Source organism: Saccoglossus kowalevskii, chromosome 15 (genome assembly GCF_978046115.1).
Source record: "Saccoglossus kowalevskii chromosome 15, keSacKowa6.1, whole genome shotgun sequence".
Taxonomy (NCBI): domain Eukaryota; kingdom Metazoa; phylum Hemichordata; class Enteropneusta; family Harrimaniidae; genus Saccoglossus; species Saccoglossus kowalevskii.
This window is the reverse complement of record NC_140655.1, coordinates 34,082,813-34,104,445: the sequence shown is the minus strand read 5'-3', so window position 1 is coordinate 34,104,445 and position 21,633 is coordinate 34,082,813. Positions and strand designations below refer to the sequence as shown.

At 33.5% G+C, this 21,633-nt stretch overlaps 1 protein-coding gene across 1 annotated transcript in view; it reads right to left on the bottom strand.

Annotated features, from left to right (window-relative positions):
• Positions 1-6,267: 6,267 nt before the first annotated feature.
• LOC100313570 (castor transcription factor-like protein) overlaps positions 6,268-21,633 on the bottom strand; it is a 24,104-nt gene continuing 8,738 nt past the window's right edge. Inside the window, exons 4-12 of the mRNA XM_078013176.2 lie at positions 19,378-19,506; positions 17,521-17,947; positions 16,705-16,795; positions 15,590-15,754; positions 15,100-15,390; positions 14,325-14,902; positions 13,674-13,796; positions 12,579-12,702; positions 6,268-11,971 (exon numbers count right to left, since the gene is read on the bottom strand). Coding sequence (XP_077869302.2) covers positions 10,088-11,971; positions 12,579-12,702; positions 13,674-13,796; positions 14,325-14,902; positions 15,100-15,390; positions 15,590-15,754; positions 16,705-16,795; positions 17,521-17,947; positions 19,378-19,506 — 3,812 coding nt within the window. The 3' untranslated portion in view covers positions 6,268-10,087. The remainder of the gene's footprint in view (positions 11,972-12,578; positions 12,703-13,673; positions 13,797-14,324; positions 14,903-15,099; positions 15,391-15,589; positions 15,755-16,704; positions 16,796-17,520; positions 17,948-19,377; positions 19,507-21,633) is intronic.

Here is a 21,633-nt window from a genome sequence, read left to right as displayed (position 1 = left end):
TAATCATTCCATATTTGGAATTCGCATTCCGAATATGGTAGGATGAACACCCTGTAAAATACCGCAAAATTACGGCATGCTGTAACTTATGATGTTACGGTGACAGATGTAGAATAATAATTGGTATTGACTTTAGTGTGCGAAGTACTCAATGATTCATTGCTGTTACCCTGTCTTGTCTTGTTCTTGTATATGATTGTTCCACTGATATCTCAGGAATCGATCATCACATTTTAACAAAGGGTGGTACATAGATGCTATGGTTCAGTGTGCAGACCTGATTAATTTTCGGTTAAAATCTGTACACAATAATTACCTAAATTGCATGATATTCAGTACATTTTTGTTTTTTCCATCAATACTACCAATTAAATTACAATAAAAACTTGATACTCGGTACATTGGTGCTCTTCTGGTATAGACTTGATTAGTTTAGAGTTGAAATATATGCATATTAATTACCTAATTTAAATTTCCAGAGAACTGCTATAATTCAATTAGGTACATAGGTTCTGTATAATAAATAACTAGAACATGTACACATTTATTCCTTTAGCTTTAATAAGTTTTCTGTATTATAATAATATAGATCATATTGTGCATCATATTCATATTAGTCGCCAGGCTTTTTGTTGAAAGTGTAATCTTTAATTTGTTATTAATTTTCAAAATATTACCTATTTATCCAATACCCCTAAAGTACCCACAGTACACGGAAGTACGAAGTTGAATAAATGTAAAAATTTACTTTTTTTTCATTCCTTTCAGGTTGACGATAGGTTTATTTCTAGTTATTGTTTTTATTGTAATTGAATTCATAGGATTTATGAGTTATACCATCTTACATGCCAATGCACAGTGTTTGCTGTGTATCCTTTTTATGTTTGTATGTTTGCAATTTGTTTAAAATAACATCCTAGTTGGCTTAATTTTTTTTAAATAATTTTTATATTATTACTATAATTATTTATTTTAATTATTTTTTGAAGTTACAATTATTTTGCTGCAAGAATTGTTTTTAGAGGCATTGTTTGTGAAAGCCACAGCAAATTTATTGTAAAAACAAAAATTAAAATAAATAATAATAATCAAAATTAATAATAATAATAATAATAATAATAATAATAATAATAATATTATAATATAATATAATATAATATAATATAATATAATATAATAAAATAAAATTTAAAAAGTAAAGTCAGAATGGTATCATAGTAGATGAAGGCAATGTATATGAAAGGAAAATGTTGGTCCTTGTTGTCGTTAACTACGTTATAAAACTTTTTCTATCCAGCTTCTTTCAAATTTGGATATTAATTAATCAGTTTGGGATTTCAGTTTGATTATGGATATTATCTATGTATAGTTTTCAAGATATTCAATGAATTTCACTTAAAATTCTCTTCTACTTGTAGTTTCAATAACAATTTTTTAATCCACAAATTTGGAAATTTTATTAATCACTACGAAATTGGTTTGACTAACAAGTGCAATATACATGATATAGGTCGGAATTTGACTGAAATAAAACACTTTTAGACAAAAATAAGTGGACAGAATAAAGACACTGCTGATAATGAGAACCAGATGTTAGTATTTTGCTCTTGAAGAATTGTTTATTAATGTTATTTATAAAAGTGACAAGTGCACCTTTTTCAAATCTGGGTAGTATTTTAATTAACTTTAATATATTACTGCACTATTATTTGGGAACTTTTTTACAATTCTTATTCATAGGATATTTTTTTATAAGGTACATTGAGATTAATACTGTATAATGTAGTATTATTATAGGAACACATTGACTGGTATTTTTATTAACAAAGTTTGCTTAGATATGTTGCTATATAATTATTTTTTAAAGAAATATTTACAATTTATGTTATGTTGTTCTATAAGGGACATTGAGATTAATACAGTACAAATAGTATTATTTGGGAAACATGAATATTATTTAATTTTTTTATGTATTTACGTCTTTCTTAGCCGGTATTCTCCGCGCAAAATTCCTGATCTAACTAATTATTTGTGTACTTGTCCTTAACGCTGTTTGCAGCTATAGGAACACATGCCATTGCTACTATTGTTCTCTCAGTATACTTCATGATTCCATTGTCTTGTGGTGTATTCTGGGCTATATTTACTTTTTGCAGGTAAGTTATATTTATGTAAAAAGTCATATTGCTAGATTGTCAGTGTCAATTTTAACCCAAATCAATTCCAAACAAACATACTTTTTAACATTTAAATAAAAAATAAATTCTGATTTAACATGAGCAGTAGGAATTACTTTGTATTTGGTCTGAAAAACAAAACCTGATACAACACAGACAGTAGGAATTACATTGTGTCTGGTCCGCAAAACAAATGCCGACACAGCTTGGGCATCACCTTGTGTCTCAGCCCTCAAAACAAATAGTGACACAGCTTATGGACAATAAGGATTACTTCGTGTCTGGTCTGCAAATCAACTTTCTATTATTTAATGCATAATGTATCTGATTTACTATGTACAATCCAGTGATGGGTTAATTGGGTTAAACGCCTAAAGGAGATGTCAAACAAATTAATACTAAAGGACACATGGAACAATTCATTTGAGAAAATGAATTGACATTTCCCTTTATTTATTTATTTATTTATTTCATTCTTAGAAATTGTCGTATATTGAAGTGGGGGTGACTAGAATTCCCGACTGCTAAGCAGAATGTTAATGTTTGAATGAGCAGATTTGCATTCATTATCTAATCACAGTTCTTTTTATATCTGCATGATTATAAGTGTAATACTGAAGGCATTGAGTTATTTGAAGCATGGCTATTACAGTATGATAAATACTCAAACTTTCTGCTATTTAAAATAAACAGAGAAAAATGTGCATTACATATAGTGTTGGTGTATTTATAGACACTTGCATTTAAAGAATCAGATTACAGTACTAGTCGGACACAAGTGGTATGGCTTCTGTGTGCCCTCAGAACTTACTCATTTTACAGATCTACACGGATACATCAGTTTTGTGACTTCTGTGTGTCCTCAGAACTTACTCATTCCACAGATCTACACGAATACATCAGTTTTGTGACTTCTGTGTGCACTCAGAATTTACTCATTCCACAGATCTACACGAATACACCAGTTTTATGGCTTCTGTGTGCCCTCAGAATTTACTCATTCCACAGATCTACACGGATACATCAGTTTTGTGACTTCTGTGTGCCCTCAGAATTTACTCATTCCACAGATCTACACGGATACATCAGTTTTGTGACTTCTGTGTGCACTCAGAATTTGCTCCTTCCACAGATCTACAGAGATTTATGGCTTCTTAATAATGCATAATGATTGCTGTACATGTGTAAGTGCAATAAATATTTCATATTTTTCCCCTCAGTTTGATTCCTTTGATGATAGAGATGATAACAGTGATTCATGTTGTATGGAGAGGAAAACATTCATAGTACATACTGGTATAAACTATTCAGCTGCTGTATAGGCTGGAATGATTGCAGTTGTCTGTTAAGACATGATGGGATTCAACAACATTGAACATAACGTTAAATCTTAATGCTACTAATGTCTACAGGTTTTTATCTGAGAAGACTACATGGGATTTATCATACAGACAACTACTGTCAGAGAATTTTATTTGCCGATTTCACTGGTTCTCTGTATTCTGATGAGCTATCAAACAACTATAAAAATACTTTTACCATCCTTTTACAGATGACTAATCTATTTTGTTCTTTCTTCTCGAAGCTGAAGGATGTTTGAATATATTAGTTTCTCTCTGTTCTTTGATTTCATGTATTATATACTGGTATGTTAAATATGGTTTGGAAGTAAACTTAAAAAATGTGCACTTTGGTATCTAGATACTGTCATGTATGTGATGAAGTATTATGTGTATGCAGTATGTAACTTTGGTATCTAGATACTGTCATGTATGTGATGAAGTATTATGTGTATGCAGTATGTAACTTTGGTATCTAGATACTGTCATGTATGTGATGAAGTATTATGTGTATGCAGTATGTAACTTTGGTATCTAGATACTGTTATGTATGTGATGAAGTATTATGTGTATGCAGTATATAACTTTGATATCTAGATACTGTCTTGTATGTGATGAAGTATTATGTGTATGCAGCATGTAACTTTGGTATCTAGATACTGTCATGTATGTGATGAAGTATTATGTGTATGCAGTATGTAACTTTGGTATCTAGATACTGTCATGTATGTGATGAAGTATTATGTGTATGCAGTATGTAACTTTGGTATCTAGATACTGTCATGTATGTGATGAAGTATTATGTGTATGCAATATATAACTTTGGTATCTAGATACTGTCATGTATGTGATGAAGTATTATGTGTATGCAGTATGTAACTTTGGTATCTAGATACTGTCATGTATGTGATGAAGTATTATGTGTATGCAGTATGTAACTTTGGTATCTAGATACTGTTATGTATGTGATGAAGTATTATGTGTATGCAGTATATAACTTTGATATCTAGATACTGTCTTGTATGTGATGAAGTATTATGTGTATGCAGCATGTAACTTTGGTATCTAGATAGTGTCATGTATGTGATGAAGTATTATGTGTATGCAGTATGTAACTTTGATATCTAGATACTGTCTTGTATGTGATGAAGTATTATGTGTATGCAGTATGTAACTTTGGTATCTAGATACTGTCATGTATGTGATGAAGTATTATGTGTATGCAGTATGTAACTTTGGTATCTAGATACTGTCATGTATGTGATGAAGTATTATGTGTATGCAATATATAACTTTGGTATCTAGATACTGTCATGTATGTGATGAAGTATTATGTGTATGCAGTATGTAACTTTGGTATCTAAATACTGTCATGTATGTGATGAAGTATTATGTGTATGCAGTATGTAACTTTGGTATCTAGATACTGTCATGTATGTGATGAAGTATTATGTGTATGCAATATATAACTTTGGTATCTAGATACTGTCATGTATGTGATGAAGTATTATGTGTATGCAGTATGTAACTTTGGTATCTAGATACTGTCATGCATGTGATGAAGTATTATGTGTATGCAGTATTTTGGCAAAAATACCTACTTAAACACTGTGGGAATAAAAAAAAGCTTGAAAAGAACTCCCATGTGTCCCATATTGAAGTGATATAAAAAAAAAAAAATTCAAAATTTAAGATTAGTCTTTCAAACAAGAAGCTTGGCTACTACCGGGTAATATTTGTCAGCTAATTGAAAAATACGAAAACAATGTAATCCACATTATTGTAGTTTATACCGTAATACTAATAAATTTGAGTTTTTCCTTTTGTGTTTTTCAAGAAATGTGATTAGTATGCTTGAATTTCAATCCAAAATTAATCTGGTTTTCAGCATTGTTCATATACAAAGTCATTTTATTAAACGCGATAATTGGTTTGGGTGATATCGGTAGAAAATCGGGTAATTATTATGCAAATTAGGCAATTATTATTAGTTCACTTCAAAACTAGTAAGGTCTTTGTATTGTTCCAGGGCACATATGTATATATAATGGATTCTTCAAAAAAATACTTGAGATATTAATGGAAAAGCTGAAAACTGACTAATTATACAAATCAGGTAATATGCACAATCTAAAAAAAAATATGGTCTGCACAATCTCAGACAATCTATGTGCCACCTAAGTTTAATTGAAATATGATTAGAATTGAGATACTGTAAAATACTTCATTTTAGCTGAAATTAATTTTCGCTGAAAAGGTTTTTTGGTGTTTTTTTATGGAATTTATTTTCACTGAGTTTTGATGAGTTGAATATGTAATATAGGAAAAAAGGTATATTCACTGGATTTTATTTTCACTGAATCACACCTTCAGCGAAAATAAATTACAAGCGGAAATAAAGTATTTTACAGTATTAGTGCAAAAGCCAAAAATTTGCTAATTATGCAAATTAGGTATTTAATATGCAGATTTAAAACCAAAACTAATCAGGTTCATCCTAGAGCATCTACATACCAAGTTTCTTTGAAATGTTGCGATTAGTACTTGAAATATCAAAATCCAATAATATATCCAATACATACAGATGCACCAACTGCAAACACTCCCATTGTGTGCTTCGTCACAGAATATTAGACCCAAGGCACCTGTGATGGAAACTTAGGGTCAAACATTTCTGCCTCGGAACATACATGACACGCAAGGCACATGTAATCTCTCTGGGGTAAAGAATTTTCTCATAAAGGATGAAATCTTTTTAACATTATCTTTATTTTGGGTAGAGCATTCATGGTTGATACACACATTATTAGTGAAATAGGACTGACATTTCAGGAACCCAATATGGGCATGACAAAACTAAACACTGCCCTCTACAGTTCAGAAAAGTTGAATTTCTGTAAAACTACCAGTTTGATTTCACCGGAGATGGAATGAAGGATAACGTTGCATTTTACAAATTTGAACGTAAATGTTTTATTGAGTGTACACAAGAGTAAACCCAATGATATTGAAACTTTCATGGAAGATAAAAGTCAGTGCATAGTTCAGAACAACTTCAAAAAACAATGAAAAGGTTATACAAACAGTATTAATTGAATGGACTGAAGTTGTGGTATTTTTTACTATTCAATTATTTAGCCAACATGAATCACCATTACATGCAAATGAGATGTAAATCATATGCAAATCAGATACAAATTGTACAACAATCCAACACAAAAATGTAAATTAGATACAAAACATGGCAAAGCAGGTATTGCTATTATTTAGGAGTCGTAGATTTCTTGTTACTGAAAACCACTTTTTCTATATGTGAAACTTTTGCTTATCCTACTTTATCTCAAGCACAATTTTTAGTTGATTATCTCTGATCTGGCGTAATAAAAAAAGTGCTACAAAAATTCATTTCATGTACATGCAAATACAATCCATCTTCAACTAAATTGTTCGCTAATCAAAAAGACTGCTCTTCATTTTTGCAAGATACACATGGCCATATTTGTCAAACTGTATTGGATACACAATTAACCTTTACCATCTTGTGCACACATAACATACACTTGTTTATTATACATCTGTCACTGTAACGCCATAAGTTACAGCGTACCGTCATTTTACGGGGTATTTTCATACTACCATATTAGGAAATGCGAATTCCAAATATGGAATGATTACGCGCGTAAGCGTCTTCTAATAATAAAGACAAACATGGCTGCCACCAGGATTTGACCGGACTCCACACAAATAAGTTCGCTGATTCTGTTCTAAATAAACTCTTTGGATTTCGGCATTCCCATGATGCATCATTGGAAGGAAAAGATGTATAATAATAAGGTTATTATGAAGATACCTCAAAGTATGCACTCAGACAATACGCTGTCGCATCGAGCTCCGCTGCGCGTCAGTCGATATTGCCGCTGTACTGTCTTCGTGCATACTTTGAGGTATCTTCGTAATAACTTTATAATATATCATTTTTCGTACTTCAAGAACCCACATTATGCTCTAAATCGAACGTAAAATAGGACAAACAAAGGTCATAGTGCTGTCATACAATGGATTTGGTGTATTTTCATCAATTTTTACCAATTTTGATGAAGTGAGGGTATCTTCAATGCCAGGTTCTCGGAAAGATCCATATTTTGACATTGAACTACAAAAAAAATCAAGTTCAAAATTAAATTATTCAATTTTTGTGGCAGAGGTCCGTTCCACACATTACAACATAATGCAAGTTCTCGTAGAAGTACTGAAAACCATTTATAGAATTGTTATGAATGCACAATAGACATGTACTTGGTTTGTAATGGCAGGGTGATAACAAATAACAAGTGTACATAGCTGAATAAATAATCAAAATAACAGACCACAGGATCTATCCAGTAATGATTTTTCTTTTTAAAATGCATCCAATTTCTCAGTAGTTCATCTAACTCAGAATGTGCACATGAAAGGCAACACCTCAAATAACCAAGGATGAATTGAGACAATTACTGGATAATCAGAAATTTACACTTTACGGTAATTATCCAAGTAACTCTACTGCAAATTAATTATCCAAACAATACCAAGACATGTCCTGGCCTGTATACCTAGTGTGTAAAAAGAATGTCTATAAGACACTGATCAGGTTGAACCATTGGTGCATAGAACAAAGGTTGCTGCTTACCACTGTATTACCTTAGTAACACACAAATCATAGCCAGTATCGTCTTTATTTTACTAAGATCAGCATTTTCTTTTAAGATGGATTGGTTTCTAATGGAAGAACTGTAATACTGAGCTGCAAACCTTCTCAAGAAATATTCTGATGCTGAAATTGGCCACAAAGTTGGATCCATTTAAGATTAAACCAACAGTAGTACTACATGCCTTTTTTTAATTTCTATCACTTCCCCCTTTAAACACATAAGATTTTGCTGAAAAATTGAATCGCTATATAGAACAGCATCTTCAACCAATGAGCATGGACTTTTTATCGATGGTAATATTTCATGTTTCAATTTTCAAAATCAGCTTTTGGAAGTCACAATTTGGTATCTATAACATAATCATTTTGAGTTAGCATACAATTTTCTTTAATCAAAATAAGAAAAGAGAAAAAATGGTTTTACAACTTTATCCTATATTGATGCACACCCAACCAATTGAGTGTGGTACTTACTAGAGATGTGATTTATTAGGGAAGGGAAGGGAAGGGGGCAATGGGAATACATTCAGTCACTTGAATCCAATTTTTGGCCAATTTTTGCACCATAGAAATATGAAGGCACATCTAAGAGTAGTGTTATAAAAAGACATTTCATAGTTCTAATAAATCCTAACTCTGCAACAATGAAAACCAACACACACAAAAAGCTACTTCAAAAAATTCATAGCAATTTTAATCCTAATTTGAATACTAAAATCCGTGACTGTTGTAAAACGTCAGACGACTTTTCAGAGTGCACTTTTAAAATTCTTTCTGAGCATTTACATTACTTACATTGCAACTGTTTCTATGGAAACACTGAGATGTCCCACTAACTCTACCACTAGTCTTATAACAGTCTATAAAAATTAATTGTTCATAATACAAGTTTTCTGGTATGTTACATGAGAAGTTTTCTATCAAATTATTGGTGGAGAAACTTCCCAGACCCTGCCACTAAAATACAATTTGCTAAGAATAATGTAAATACAAATTGAAACTGGAAAGACTAAGAATTTGTTAAAATCAATCAACACAGCACCATAATTATCTTCTACCAACCTGACAGTAGAGTGCGCTCTCTAGTGTCAAGCTTCTAACAAATGAAAGTTTTCAGTGATAAAAAAAAATCTCTTGAACTAAAATGAGAAATTCTTCTCTGCTGCTATTTCATAATTTCTATTATTTTTAATCAGTCAATCATTTCCTATCACTCAGTATAAAAAGTTAGTGTTAAAATTTAATTTACCCTATCCTATACACTCCATACTAAATTCAGTATTTAACCCTTTACACTTTTTCAAGCATTGTTTTGAAGATATAAAACTAAATAAAAATCCCCTTCTGCCATACAGATTTGCTATTCGGTGACAGTACAATCAATATGTAGGGGTGCAACTGTTATTCCTCCATAGGAATGCACAAAACAGTAGCCACACAATACACAAACCATGATGTGTAAAAATATACTAAAATAGGGAACAACGTTAAATTAAGGGACATCTTTTTTTTTTCTGACAGTTAAGGGAATGTAATACGTAAATTGCAATGATTTGGGACATTTTTGTAAGGCATGCACAATTTTTACAGGAATATATTACCATGGTTACATTTCAATGCAAGTTTTAAAATAAAATATGCATCATTATCATCCCATGCAAATAGTAATGTAGACGAACCACATTCTAAGACTTCATGATTGGATGCATATCAGCCATTATCTGATTGGATAACTAAGAGCCAATCAGACACACCAATTGATACCAGATAAAAATATAACTGCACATCCACAAACCTACAACCCATATCTACCTTACTAAGGTCGTAATTTAATTTTGTTCACAATTAAAAAAAAGTTTTTCACTATAATTCCTTTATTTTTATCGTTTGCCACTGCTTTCGAACCCAACTTGACAATTAACGAAGGACAATTGATGTTTGCGACTATGCGACTCCATCTGGGACATTCCAACTACAGCATGAGAACATCCTATTTTTGAACAGTGCAGATGAGAATACTTCTTCTTGTATTTACAATCTGCATAGTTACAACTTTCAGATGACCCGTATTGTTTAAACCCAGCTGCTTCAACAGCGTCCATTTTAGCATGCAACTTGCGATGCGCAGTGACTTTGCTACTGTCTGTGCAAACAAACAAACATTTTAAACAGTGAAAGTGAGTATTTTTCAAAGCAAACTCACACATTTCTCGCTCGCAGTGAATAGAACCTTTGAAACGCTGGAAATCATCTAACACTATGCTGTCTACTCTATCGTGGTGCTGGGCATGCTTGTACATCTGGGTTCTTCCTGCAAACTTGTAGCCGCACTTATTATGCTTACAGTGGTAATGTGTCGCACCTAATGAAAACTGACACATCGAGTCGCCGCAATCTTCATGCCGATCATAACGTTGGAAGCGGTCTCGAACAGACTTGTCATCGATAACTTTAGACTTTGAGGTTTTTGGCATCTCAGGTGAAGACACAGCAGCTTTAGACTGTATTGGTTTTTTAGTGCTGATTATTTGTGGTTGTGGTTGAGGTGACTGAATGAGTACAACTTGATGCTGAGTGTTAGCAGTTTGTAGCTGTATAGGACTGACATAAAGCAAAGTACCTTGAGCATTAGATGCAGAGCTTGGAGCCAGAATAACAGCATTACTAGGGATTCCAGTAGCTACATTAATGAATGAGCTGGACAGTGTTGAGTTGACAACAGTGCTTGTAGGCATAACAGTATTAGCACTGACAAATATGGTGTTGTCATTGTTAGTTTTGTTATTGTTATTGTTCATATTGGCTGTGAGCTGTAAGGGAGCATCATCATCGTCATCAAGAGGTGGAAGTGGGATTGTGAAAGGAGGCAGTGGCTGTGAGGTAGCTGTAGTATGAGGTGTACTAGTAACAACAGATGATGGCGTTGCAGCATACTTGGAGGTAGATGCAGCCACAGTACTAGTAGCATTAGGCATTGTAATCAAAGAAGGAGTCGATGCGGCATTTGCTAACGTAGCATTAGATTCAGGTGTTACACAACTTTTTGGTAATATATTAGCAGGTTTCTGTAATCCAAGAGATTTCATCTGGCGTACAGTAGGGCGGCGACCACCTTTCACTTTAATTATCTTTTCCTCCAACATAGGAGTATCTTCTTCAGGGTCATCAGCGTTTGCAGGACCAGTAGTGACTTTAGTGGCCGTGGCTAATGTTGCCATTGCTTGTGGCTGCTTCTCAAAATTCTTTCCATAGATTCTTCGTAAGTGTTTTCTGGCATGGGTCTCCATCTGACTCTGCAAAGTAAATGAAAACTTACATCCTGGCCTGATGCAATGAAAGTGTTTCTTGATCATGTTATACTTGCAGCCAGTTCGTTTGCAGTCCACTTTGCGATTCAACTGCCGGTACCCATCATAGGCAGCGTTTTCATTCCACTTATGTTCATTCATTTTAGCAGCACTGGTTGTTAAATAGTTGCAATCTGTTTTTGAACAATGAAAATGAGCTCTTGATTTCAATTGACAACTTAGATTGGGGCATCTGTTAGCTTTGTATAACACATATCCGTAGTTAACACCGTGTTTATACTTGACTGGAGGTGAGAAGAGACTACTCCTGGTGGGAGTTGTGGGACTTTTAATGACTAAATCGTCATCAATTCGGCCAATTGCAGGTGACTTCTGGTGCTTCATCTGATGCATTTTCATGTAGTGTGAATGAAAAGAACTCAAGACATGGCCACAGTATTCGTCATCTTTAATACTCTGTAAGAAGAGAAAGATAACACATATGAAACCATGTATTTATTATAATACAAACCATGATGAGGGAACAAAACAACCAGTACAAAAAATAAAATTCTAACGTGTGTGTGACCAATTTTATTTAAACAGTCTCAATGGCTAAGTACTGGTTTGCTTAAAAAAGCCAAAATTACAACTATTGCATAAAAATGTTTTATCTACACAAATCTTAAACTGTATCAAAGCAAGTATATCTGTTGAGATTGGAACCTTATTATTTGCAGTTACAAATAATTTGATCAGCTTTTATAGATATTTGGCTTATCAAACCTTGGGGTGGGGGTGGGGGTTGACTTATCTATAGGTTTGACTGTACAAAATACACCCATATTGCAGTGTCTATATGTTATTTAAATGAGGAGATATAGAGGTAGGACTTCAACATAGCTCTTCGTATCTAGGCAAGGACGTCTTACTATCAATAGCTGTCACATTCACTAAGTTGACTTACCAGCAAACTAAACTGTATGTGACCATAATCTGAACTTTCAACCATTAGGAATATAACAGATTCAAAATCCAACTAATCATAAACTTTGTTTGTAAAAATATTGAATGATAAACTTACCCAAACACAGTGATAGTGTTGTTGTGGATAATTGACACAATTGCGATAATATGAAATACAGCTTTGGCCATACTGGAAATATCGAAATCCAAACTCCTTAGCTTCTTCACTTAATTCATGATATCTACAATAAACGATAGATAAATTAGTAGGCACCTGAGATACGAAACCCATAACGCCCAAGATACTGTACCCAAGTCGCCCAAGATACTGTACCCAAGTCACCCAAGATACGATACCCATGTCACCTGAAATACGGTACCCATGTCACTCGAGATACTGTGGTACCCAAGGCACTTGAGATAAGGTATCCAAGGCACCCGAGATACGGTACCCATGTCACCCGAGATATGATACCCATGTCACTCGAGATATTGTGGTACCAAAGGCACCCGAGATACAGTACCTAAGGCACCCAAGATACGGTACTCATGTAACCCAAGATACGGTACCCATGTCACCGGAGATACGGTGGTACCCAAGGCACCCGAGATATGATAGCCAAGGCACTCGAGATACGGTACTCATGTAACCAGAGATACGATACCCATGTCACCTGAGATACAGTGGTACGCAAGGCACCTGAGATATGGTACCATGTCACCTGAGATACGGTAGCCAAGGCACTCAAGATACGGTACTCATGTAACCCAAGATACGGTACCTATATCACCTGAGATACAGTTGTACCCAAGGCACCCAAGATATGGTAGCCAAGGCACTCCGAGATACGGTACCCAAGTCACCCAAGATACAGTATCCAAGTCACCCGAGATACAGTGGTACCCCAGGCACTTGACTTACAGTACCCAAGGCACCCGAGATAAGGTACCAACAGCAGAGGTATACCTGGTCAACTGAATACATTATTTATCAATTCAAATATAAAGTAAGCTAACCACTCTATTTGGATGTTTAGACAAGCTGCGTTTTTTGCCAAGGGGTAAACAACACATAGACTGCTAACAAAAACTGTTCACATGTTATTAACATAGGTACATAGATTATGTGACCTGACATATTACTGGTAAGCTGATTCTGCAACTATGTTTAAATTACACCATTTATCAGTAAAATTACACACAGATAACTTACCTTGCATGCTTGTTGACCCCATCTTTTGATCTGAATAGTTCATTACAATCAGAGACTTGACAGTGATAATGATCTTTATACAGCATATGACAACGAGCCTCACAGTGATCATTAGCAGTATATCTGTAACAGAAAACAAAATGTCAGAAATTGGTGAAGATCACTCGAGTAGACATGAATTATTTAATACCTGTTGATTGTTTTTAAGGTAAAGAAGGATTGTGCCTTCGTGTTGAGGAAGTAAACAATATAGATGGTTGTGATGCCAGACTTTGGGAAAGGGATGATCCATTGAACATGAAGTTCAAAAGATTATCTCACAAAGTGGAAGTGTGTGTGAATGTAGATCCATAGACTTGGCCAAAATTTGTAAATGTCAACAACACTGAAAAAGTGGCCCTTTTCACTGAGTTTAAATTTCGCTGATTTACCATTCCAGGCATATTCAGTGGGTTTTAAATTCACGGTTTTATCATTTAGATAATGTATTCTATGCTCAATTTTACATATTCACTGGGTTTTAATTTAACGCATTTTCCAGGCAGCGAAATAAGCAAAATTAAAACCCAGTGAATAATTAACCCGTTCACAGTAAGTTTAAGACAGCATGTGTTGATGCTGAGAGACGCAGTCAAAGCAAAGGGTGCTCACCTTGTTATATATTTTTGCCAGCTTTCAGGTATTTTAATTCTTAGTGTAATAGGGGGCTTTGAATCATCTTTAATTAACGATGGCTGCTCTTCTTCACCAACCTCTACTGGAGGGCTAATTTCAGAAGGTGCTGGAAGGTTAAGTGAATCACTTAAACCATCATCGTCTTTAGTTTTATCACTGATCGCTGTATTGATTTTGGCAAACGCAGGCGGCAATTCATCTTCTTGCAGTTCTGTTGTGGAATCTTTCTCATCCTCATTTTCTTCTTTAAAATCAGGAATTGTGTCCAAAGACGTGTCAGGTGTTGGCTCCTCTAGAGCTTCCATCTTTATTTTCTTTTTATGATAGTAATCAATTAAGTCAGAAGGAAGATCTTCTTGTGAAGCAGCAGCCAATGTATAAGGACGTTTTCTTCTTTTGGCCTGCTCAAACTGAATTAGCCGATCACGCCGTTCGTGTTTGCGCTTATGTGACTGCATCTGGTTTGCAGCAGTGAATGTGAAATCACAGGCTGGACGGATACAATGAAAGTGATTGGTGTTCTGAGAATATCTACAGCCAGCAATTGTACAAGTCTGAAACATTAAAAGACACACATAACATCAAAGTAAGGTATGAAAAATAATCAACAGTGATTGCAGTAACACAAAATGCCCACACATTGACAAGTCTGTCAAACTAGTATTTCTCCATCTCATGAGACATATTTAAACAAATAACACAAAGCATTTAGACATTGTTATACCAGGTAGTAAGTAGAAATTGCTTTTACCTCATGTTTGGAAAACTTCTTGAATCCTTCTTTTTTATACTGATCATCCCTGACATGATAAACCTTGTGCTTCTCAATATCACATTTGTTTTTAAATGAGAAATCACAGCCAGGACGTCTGCAGTGAAAATGTGTGGTCTTCTGAGCATAAAAACCACAACATAGTGAGCCACAATCCTCAGTAGCACGGAATCGCTGGAATCCATCACTGATCAATGCTGCATTCTTCTTATGAAAGTTTTCATGTGTGATGACATCAGAAGTACTAGTGTATACTTTACTACAACCAACCTGTAAAAAAAAGTTCTTATGTAGGATGCATAGATTTGCTTCAAACTTACTATATACATATTAAATTTGCCAGAGCCATGACTGATTGCATTCATCTCACATAAATATCAGAGAAATAATAATATTTATATCAATTCCATAGTGTGAAATTAGATTTGCAATTGGAAAATAAATAAATAAATAAATAAAATGGACTTACCTGCATGCAATGATAATGAGTATGTTTTTTATTTAATGAACACCCAGAGTAATACACATTACAATCATCTGCAGGACTGAATCTCATGAAGCCATGCTGCAAAGAATTATCACGTCTTTTATGCCAGTTATAATGTCTGATGACGTCTTCTTTCCTTGTAAATCGCTGCAATTCAATATCAACATGACAGTCAGATTAATAGGTAATTTTACGTTAACTGTAAGATCTCACGTAATGTGTGAAAGGCGTGGATTAAACTGAACGTCTGTCGCAAAATTCAAATGATTTGATTTTGAACTTGAATTTATTTTTTTCATAGTTTAATGTTGGCATTGAGTTACTCTTACTTCATCAAAACTGACCAGCACCAAATGTGTGATAGGATCATTATTAGGCATGGAAATACCCCCCAAAAAACTTTTGTGTTTGTTGAATCCTGCACAATGTTTTGACGCTACTATGCCTTTGTTTGTCCTTATCAGTAGGCTACTACAGTTCTGTTCATACATAGCAGTGGTTTATATTTTCACATATATTCATTGGGTTATTTCAATCTTGTTCACACTATCTCACCTTAGGGTTAAACACGCAACTTGAGGTCAAGACCTGACCTTTGACTCTCAGCTAAACTAACCCGGGTTAATATGTTCACATGTTTTTCAACAGCAGGTTAAAATTTAATCCAAATTGAACCCTCATTTTTCTATATATGTGAACATTGTATAAATACCAGGGTCAGGGAAACAGAATTTGGGGTTAACACAACATGCACTACAATTGAACAAACATTATTTCATAAAGGAAGGGTCCTTTTTAGTCTACTGAATAAACTGGTTCCGTTGTTAACCTATATTTCCAACAATTTTTGAAGATTCAATGACAATCAATGTCATTTTGTAAGAGACAAATGTTGGCGAGTTCTGTAGCAGTGATAAACGGGATCCTACAGCAAAGTTTCCGTGGCTTTGTGGCAAAATTTTGTCTACAAGAATGCAATAAAATCCACAAATCGAGAAACTTTCTAAGTGCAAAAATTGACTGGTTAATATGCCATATTGATTGTGTTAGTGCATGCAAGTAGGCATGTAAGTGTTAACAATAAAAGAGTGTATTACCACGTAATTGCACTCATCGTCCAGGCAGTGATAATGTTCTTTATACTGGTAAATGCAATGCATATGTCCACAATGTACACTTGGTGAAAACCTATAAAACAATGACACAAGTATAGAATATGTTCTTTGTTCATCAAGTGCTCACCAGTGAGAAGAGATTTCATCAATTCCCTGAACAACTTTTGTCATTGTTCACAAAATAAACGTTCCATATCTATTCAAATAACGTTCTAAGTCTTAGTAATGGATATTTCATCCAAAACAGAAATATACAAAAATTGCCAATAAAATTTGGTGACAAAAAAAAATGGTGTTCAAATAAAGATTTAAAGTCATTCAATGCATTCAATAGGCATGAACAATTAATCAAAGTTTTTGTTTCTAAAATGTATAACTATTTTTTTTATCCAGGTAAAAATATTTTTTGGGAGAAAAACTGTCTGGGTTTTTTTGGAACTATAGGAATCCACATATTATTTCATAAATAGTATTCGTCAGAATTTACCAACTTTGTAGGATTCTTCCATCTTACGTAACCAACATGACAACTATTAGTAAATGGCTAAAAACTCAATTTATAGATGTTTATTAATTTTTTGAGCAAAACGTAGTTCAATGATCATATTTTTTATCTGGATTTTGTGAGTAGCCACCAAAAACAAAGATAAACGTGGCGATATTCTTTAACGGTAGGTAACTAACTACCTCAAGGCTCTCTAGCTTAAAGAAAATAAATAATTATAACAGTTTATTAAACCAATATTTGCTGTGTGTGACAAGACATAACAGCAAACACACAGCAATGTATCTACTCACTTGGCAATGTATTTCAGGTAAATATTCATTTCATTGGCTTGTAAGATTGACGTCACGTCTGCCTTTTCTGCTTTTGTTGGTGACATCTTCTTTGGATCATCAGATGAAAAACACGCCTTGATATACTCGGAAGACGACATAGATGACCTGCTTCCTGGTTTTATCTGACGATGTTGCGAACTTATCTTGATACGATCTTTCAATCTTTCAATATTGATCAAATCATACTTAGAAGGTCTAGGGGTTCTTTTCATCACACCACTGTTGATAATGCCACTCTCGATATCAACACTTTGTTTTTTTGCCAACAAATTGCGATTTATAAGTTCCTTGACGGTGACATTACCACTCTGTTCCAACCTTTTCATAAGATGATCATATTTAGAATTGCCAGCATTTGATAGGATATCACCACTGATGCTTTCACCTACAAATAACACACATTTACAACTTAGACTTCAGTTATACAACAAATAGAGGAATAGGAAGTGTACAATTCTGATAGTCACATCCTTCCATTGACAAAGTGGTTCTGCAACATAAATACTAACAATAATACATAAGTACTATTAAGCATCATTATCATTTTGATGTGTAATAATATTGTTAAGAGATTCACTATATTTTAAATGATTATACAACCAAAAACAATTGTTGCTTTGAATTAATTTTACACATCTAGGTTATTTTTATGTCACAGAAACATTTCAATGATAGAGAGTGTGACTTATGTATAGAAAAGATTTATTACAAGTAACCCCTACAAGGTCTCAAGACTGATGTTTTTGTTCCTATCATAGAATACTGGTAAATTGAAATTGAATATCATATTTGAATGGCAAGGACAAATTTCTGTTACATTAACATCATCAGAGTAACAGGGTTTAAATATGGCAAAGTTTAAGATCCATGGAAGTAAGTAATTCACAATGGGTATCCTAAACTGAATTGAGTACTTACTGTGGAATACTTTATTTTCGCTGGAATTAATTTTCGCTGAAAAGGCTTTTTGGGCGTTTTGCTTGGAATTTATTTTCACTGATTTTTGATGAGTTTAATGTGAAATATAGGAAAAAAAGTATATTCGCTGGATTTTATTTTCACGGAATCATCCCTTCAGCGAAAATAAATTCCAAGCGAAAATAAAGTATTCTACAGTATTACAAATCTTATTTGAAATAACATGTAATATGTATATGTAATAAATTTAGATGGTTATATTAACTAGTATACGATATGCTGCTTGGATCTAACAAGACTACAGCTGTATTATTATATGCGTTGTCTCCGTAACGCCATAAGTTACAGCGTGCCATAATTTTGCAGTATTTTACAGGGTATTTTTATCTTACCATATTAGGAAATGCGAATTCCAAATATGGTAGGATTACATGCGTAAGTGTCCTCTAATAATAAAAACAAAAATGGCTGCCACCAGAGTTTGACCGAACTCCACACAAAGAAGTTCGCTGATTCTGTTCTAAACATTTTGAATTTCAGCATTCCCATGGTGTATCCTTGGAAGGAAAAGATGTATAATAATAAGGTTAGTACGAAAATACCTCAAAGTATGCACTCAGATAGTATGCTGCGCATTGGTCGATACTCCAGCTGTACTGTCTTCGTCCATGCTTTGAGGTATTCTCAGAATAACCTTATATATGACTTAGAACTATTGTTGCTTGATTGAAAAAGAAAATTGACTGTGGCTGCCATATTTATGCCTCTAAAAAAATGGTGGTGTGAAATACAAGATCATGAGATCCTTATCCTTGTAATTACACCAATCACACAAGTTTTACTAGTTACCACACAGCACATTATTTTTCTAAATTATGAGTGAAATCCATCACTTACCTGCTTCAAGTTTCTTTATATAATAATCATATTTAGAATATCCCTGTGTTTTACCAGTTATTGGATCCACTATAGAGATAATACCAGCATTTCTATTGAATTCATCATGACCCAGTCGTAGTATATTGCCTGACAAGTGCGAACACATTAAATATGAATTACCGGTACAGGTTTAAAAAGAAATTTTCTCTTAGAAAAATACCGGGAAATAATGGGAAGTTTTAGTTGTAGATTGTGTCAGAGATTTAATAAAATAACTGAATAGGGGTTATGACCTTCCACAATTGTCTATACAATGTTATTTACATGTGTATCCTATGAAACAGTTTAAGGATGAAGAAAACAATCAGTAAAAACTTGTAATTATTACAACACTGGAAAATATTGTGTTGGTGCATTCATTATTAGATATTTAGAATCCTTTCTTGAAAGACAACTGATATGAATGTACAAAAATGAGACTATGTGAAGTTACAACATAAACCTAAAGGAGAGGGATAAAAAACTTGAGCCAAGACAATGGAAACATAAATGACATAAATATCAGTCTTTAAAACAGGAATACATGGCATAAATATTATTAATAATATCATAAATAACTAAATAAAGTGAATATGTTTATTGTATTTAGAAATATAAGCTTTATTCATATTGAATTTGCCCAGTCCACATGTAGGACTGGTTGCAAATGCAGTGCATTCATACAAATGTATGGTGGAAAAGGAACCTACATAGACAATGAATCTGATCACAATATTCATACCATCATGTCTTGCCTTTCTGAAATGGGTAGGATGCACCAATTTGAAATCAAATTAAGACTAGCAGTCTGCCGGCTGAGATAGCTCCGCTGTTATCAATGCACATTACAAGTAAAGAACAGAAGATATCATTCAAAATAAACAATATGTTTAGTATTAAAGCAATCAGACTTTTTATAACTTTTTATCAAAAATATTCATTAAAATTAGATAATTGAAGAACAAAATCATCACAAAATGAACAAATCTGAGAGAGGTCTACCTGTATGCTTATGTAGTATATATAATATCAAAGCAATTAGACTTGCGGTTTTTAACAAGAAGTCGAAAATATCACTTTTTACCAAAAATGACAAGAATATTCATGAAAATTAGAAAATTAAAGATATCATCACGAAATGAACAAATTTGAGAGTGGTCCACATGTAGTACCTATATATATAATATCAAAGCAATTGGACTTGTGGTTTTTAACAAGAAGTCGAAAATATCACTTTTTATCAAAAATGACATAAATATTCACCAAAATTAGAGAATTAAAGATATCATTACAAAATGAACAAATCTGAGAGAGGTCCACATGTAGTAAATACATATGTAATATTAAAGCAATTGGACTTGCGGTTTTTAACAAGAAGTCGAAAACATCACTTTTTACCAAAAATGACAAAAATATTCACCAAAATTAGAGAATTGAAGGTATGATCATGAAATGAACAAATCTGAGAGAGGTCTACCCAAGGTACATATACACCAAGTATCAAAGCATTCAGGCTTGCAGTTTTCAAGAAGAAGTCGAAAAAGTAAAACATTGACACGGACGACGCCGGACAATCACTCATATGATAAGCTCCGCTCGACAGCGGAGCTAATAAAATCGTTTTTGTAGGATAGAAACTTTTTGAGGTCAAAACCCACCACCTACAAACTAAAGCAAATAAGTTTTTTATCCGACATCGATCTTTTGACGTCGTCCCTTACAAAAGACAGATTTAAACGTGATCACTGCAGTTTCAATATGACATCATTATTTTTCAGAGGAAGACAGTTATAATATTAAGACGGTAAACATGTATATTATTTTGCAATTGTGATTTATTTTCATGGTTGTCCTATGCTAACTATAAATCTTTGCCAACTAGTAAACTAATGAAAATTTTGATTGTCCAAAATATCACCTTTTCTTTTATTATGAATGTACAACAATGTATATCAGTGTATTCATTACTAAACTGTCTTTTTTGTAAAACAAATGAATGATGTCTTAATCAGCAAATCTAGTGTCATGCAAGTAATCATTTTGTGTTCTTAACCTTCTCATTGTTCATAAATGGTCAAATAAACTTATAGTACAAGGTCAAGCTTTATGTATGAGGTAGGGCTTCACTACCAACATCTGAATATCAGTAATTAGTTTTCAATTTGAGTTTCAATCACACTTTCAGAGTCCAATCAACTATAATACAAATGATGACATAGACCATTACACAGACTA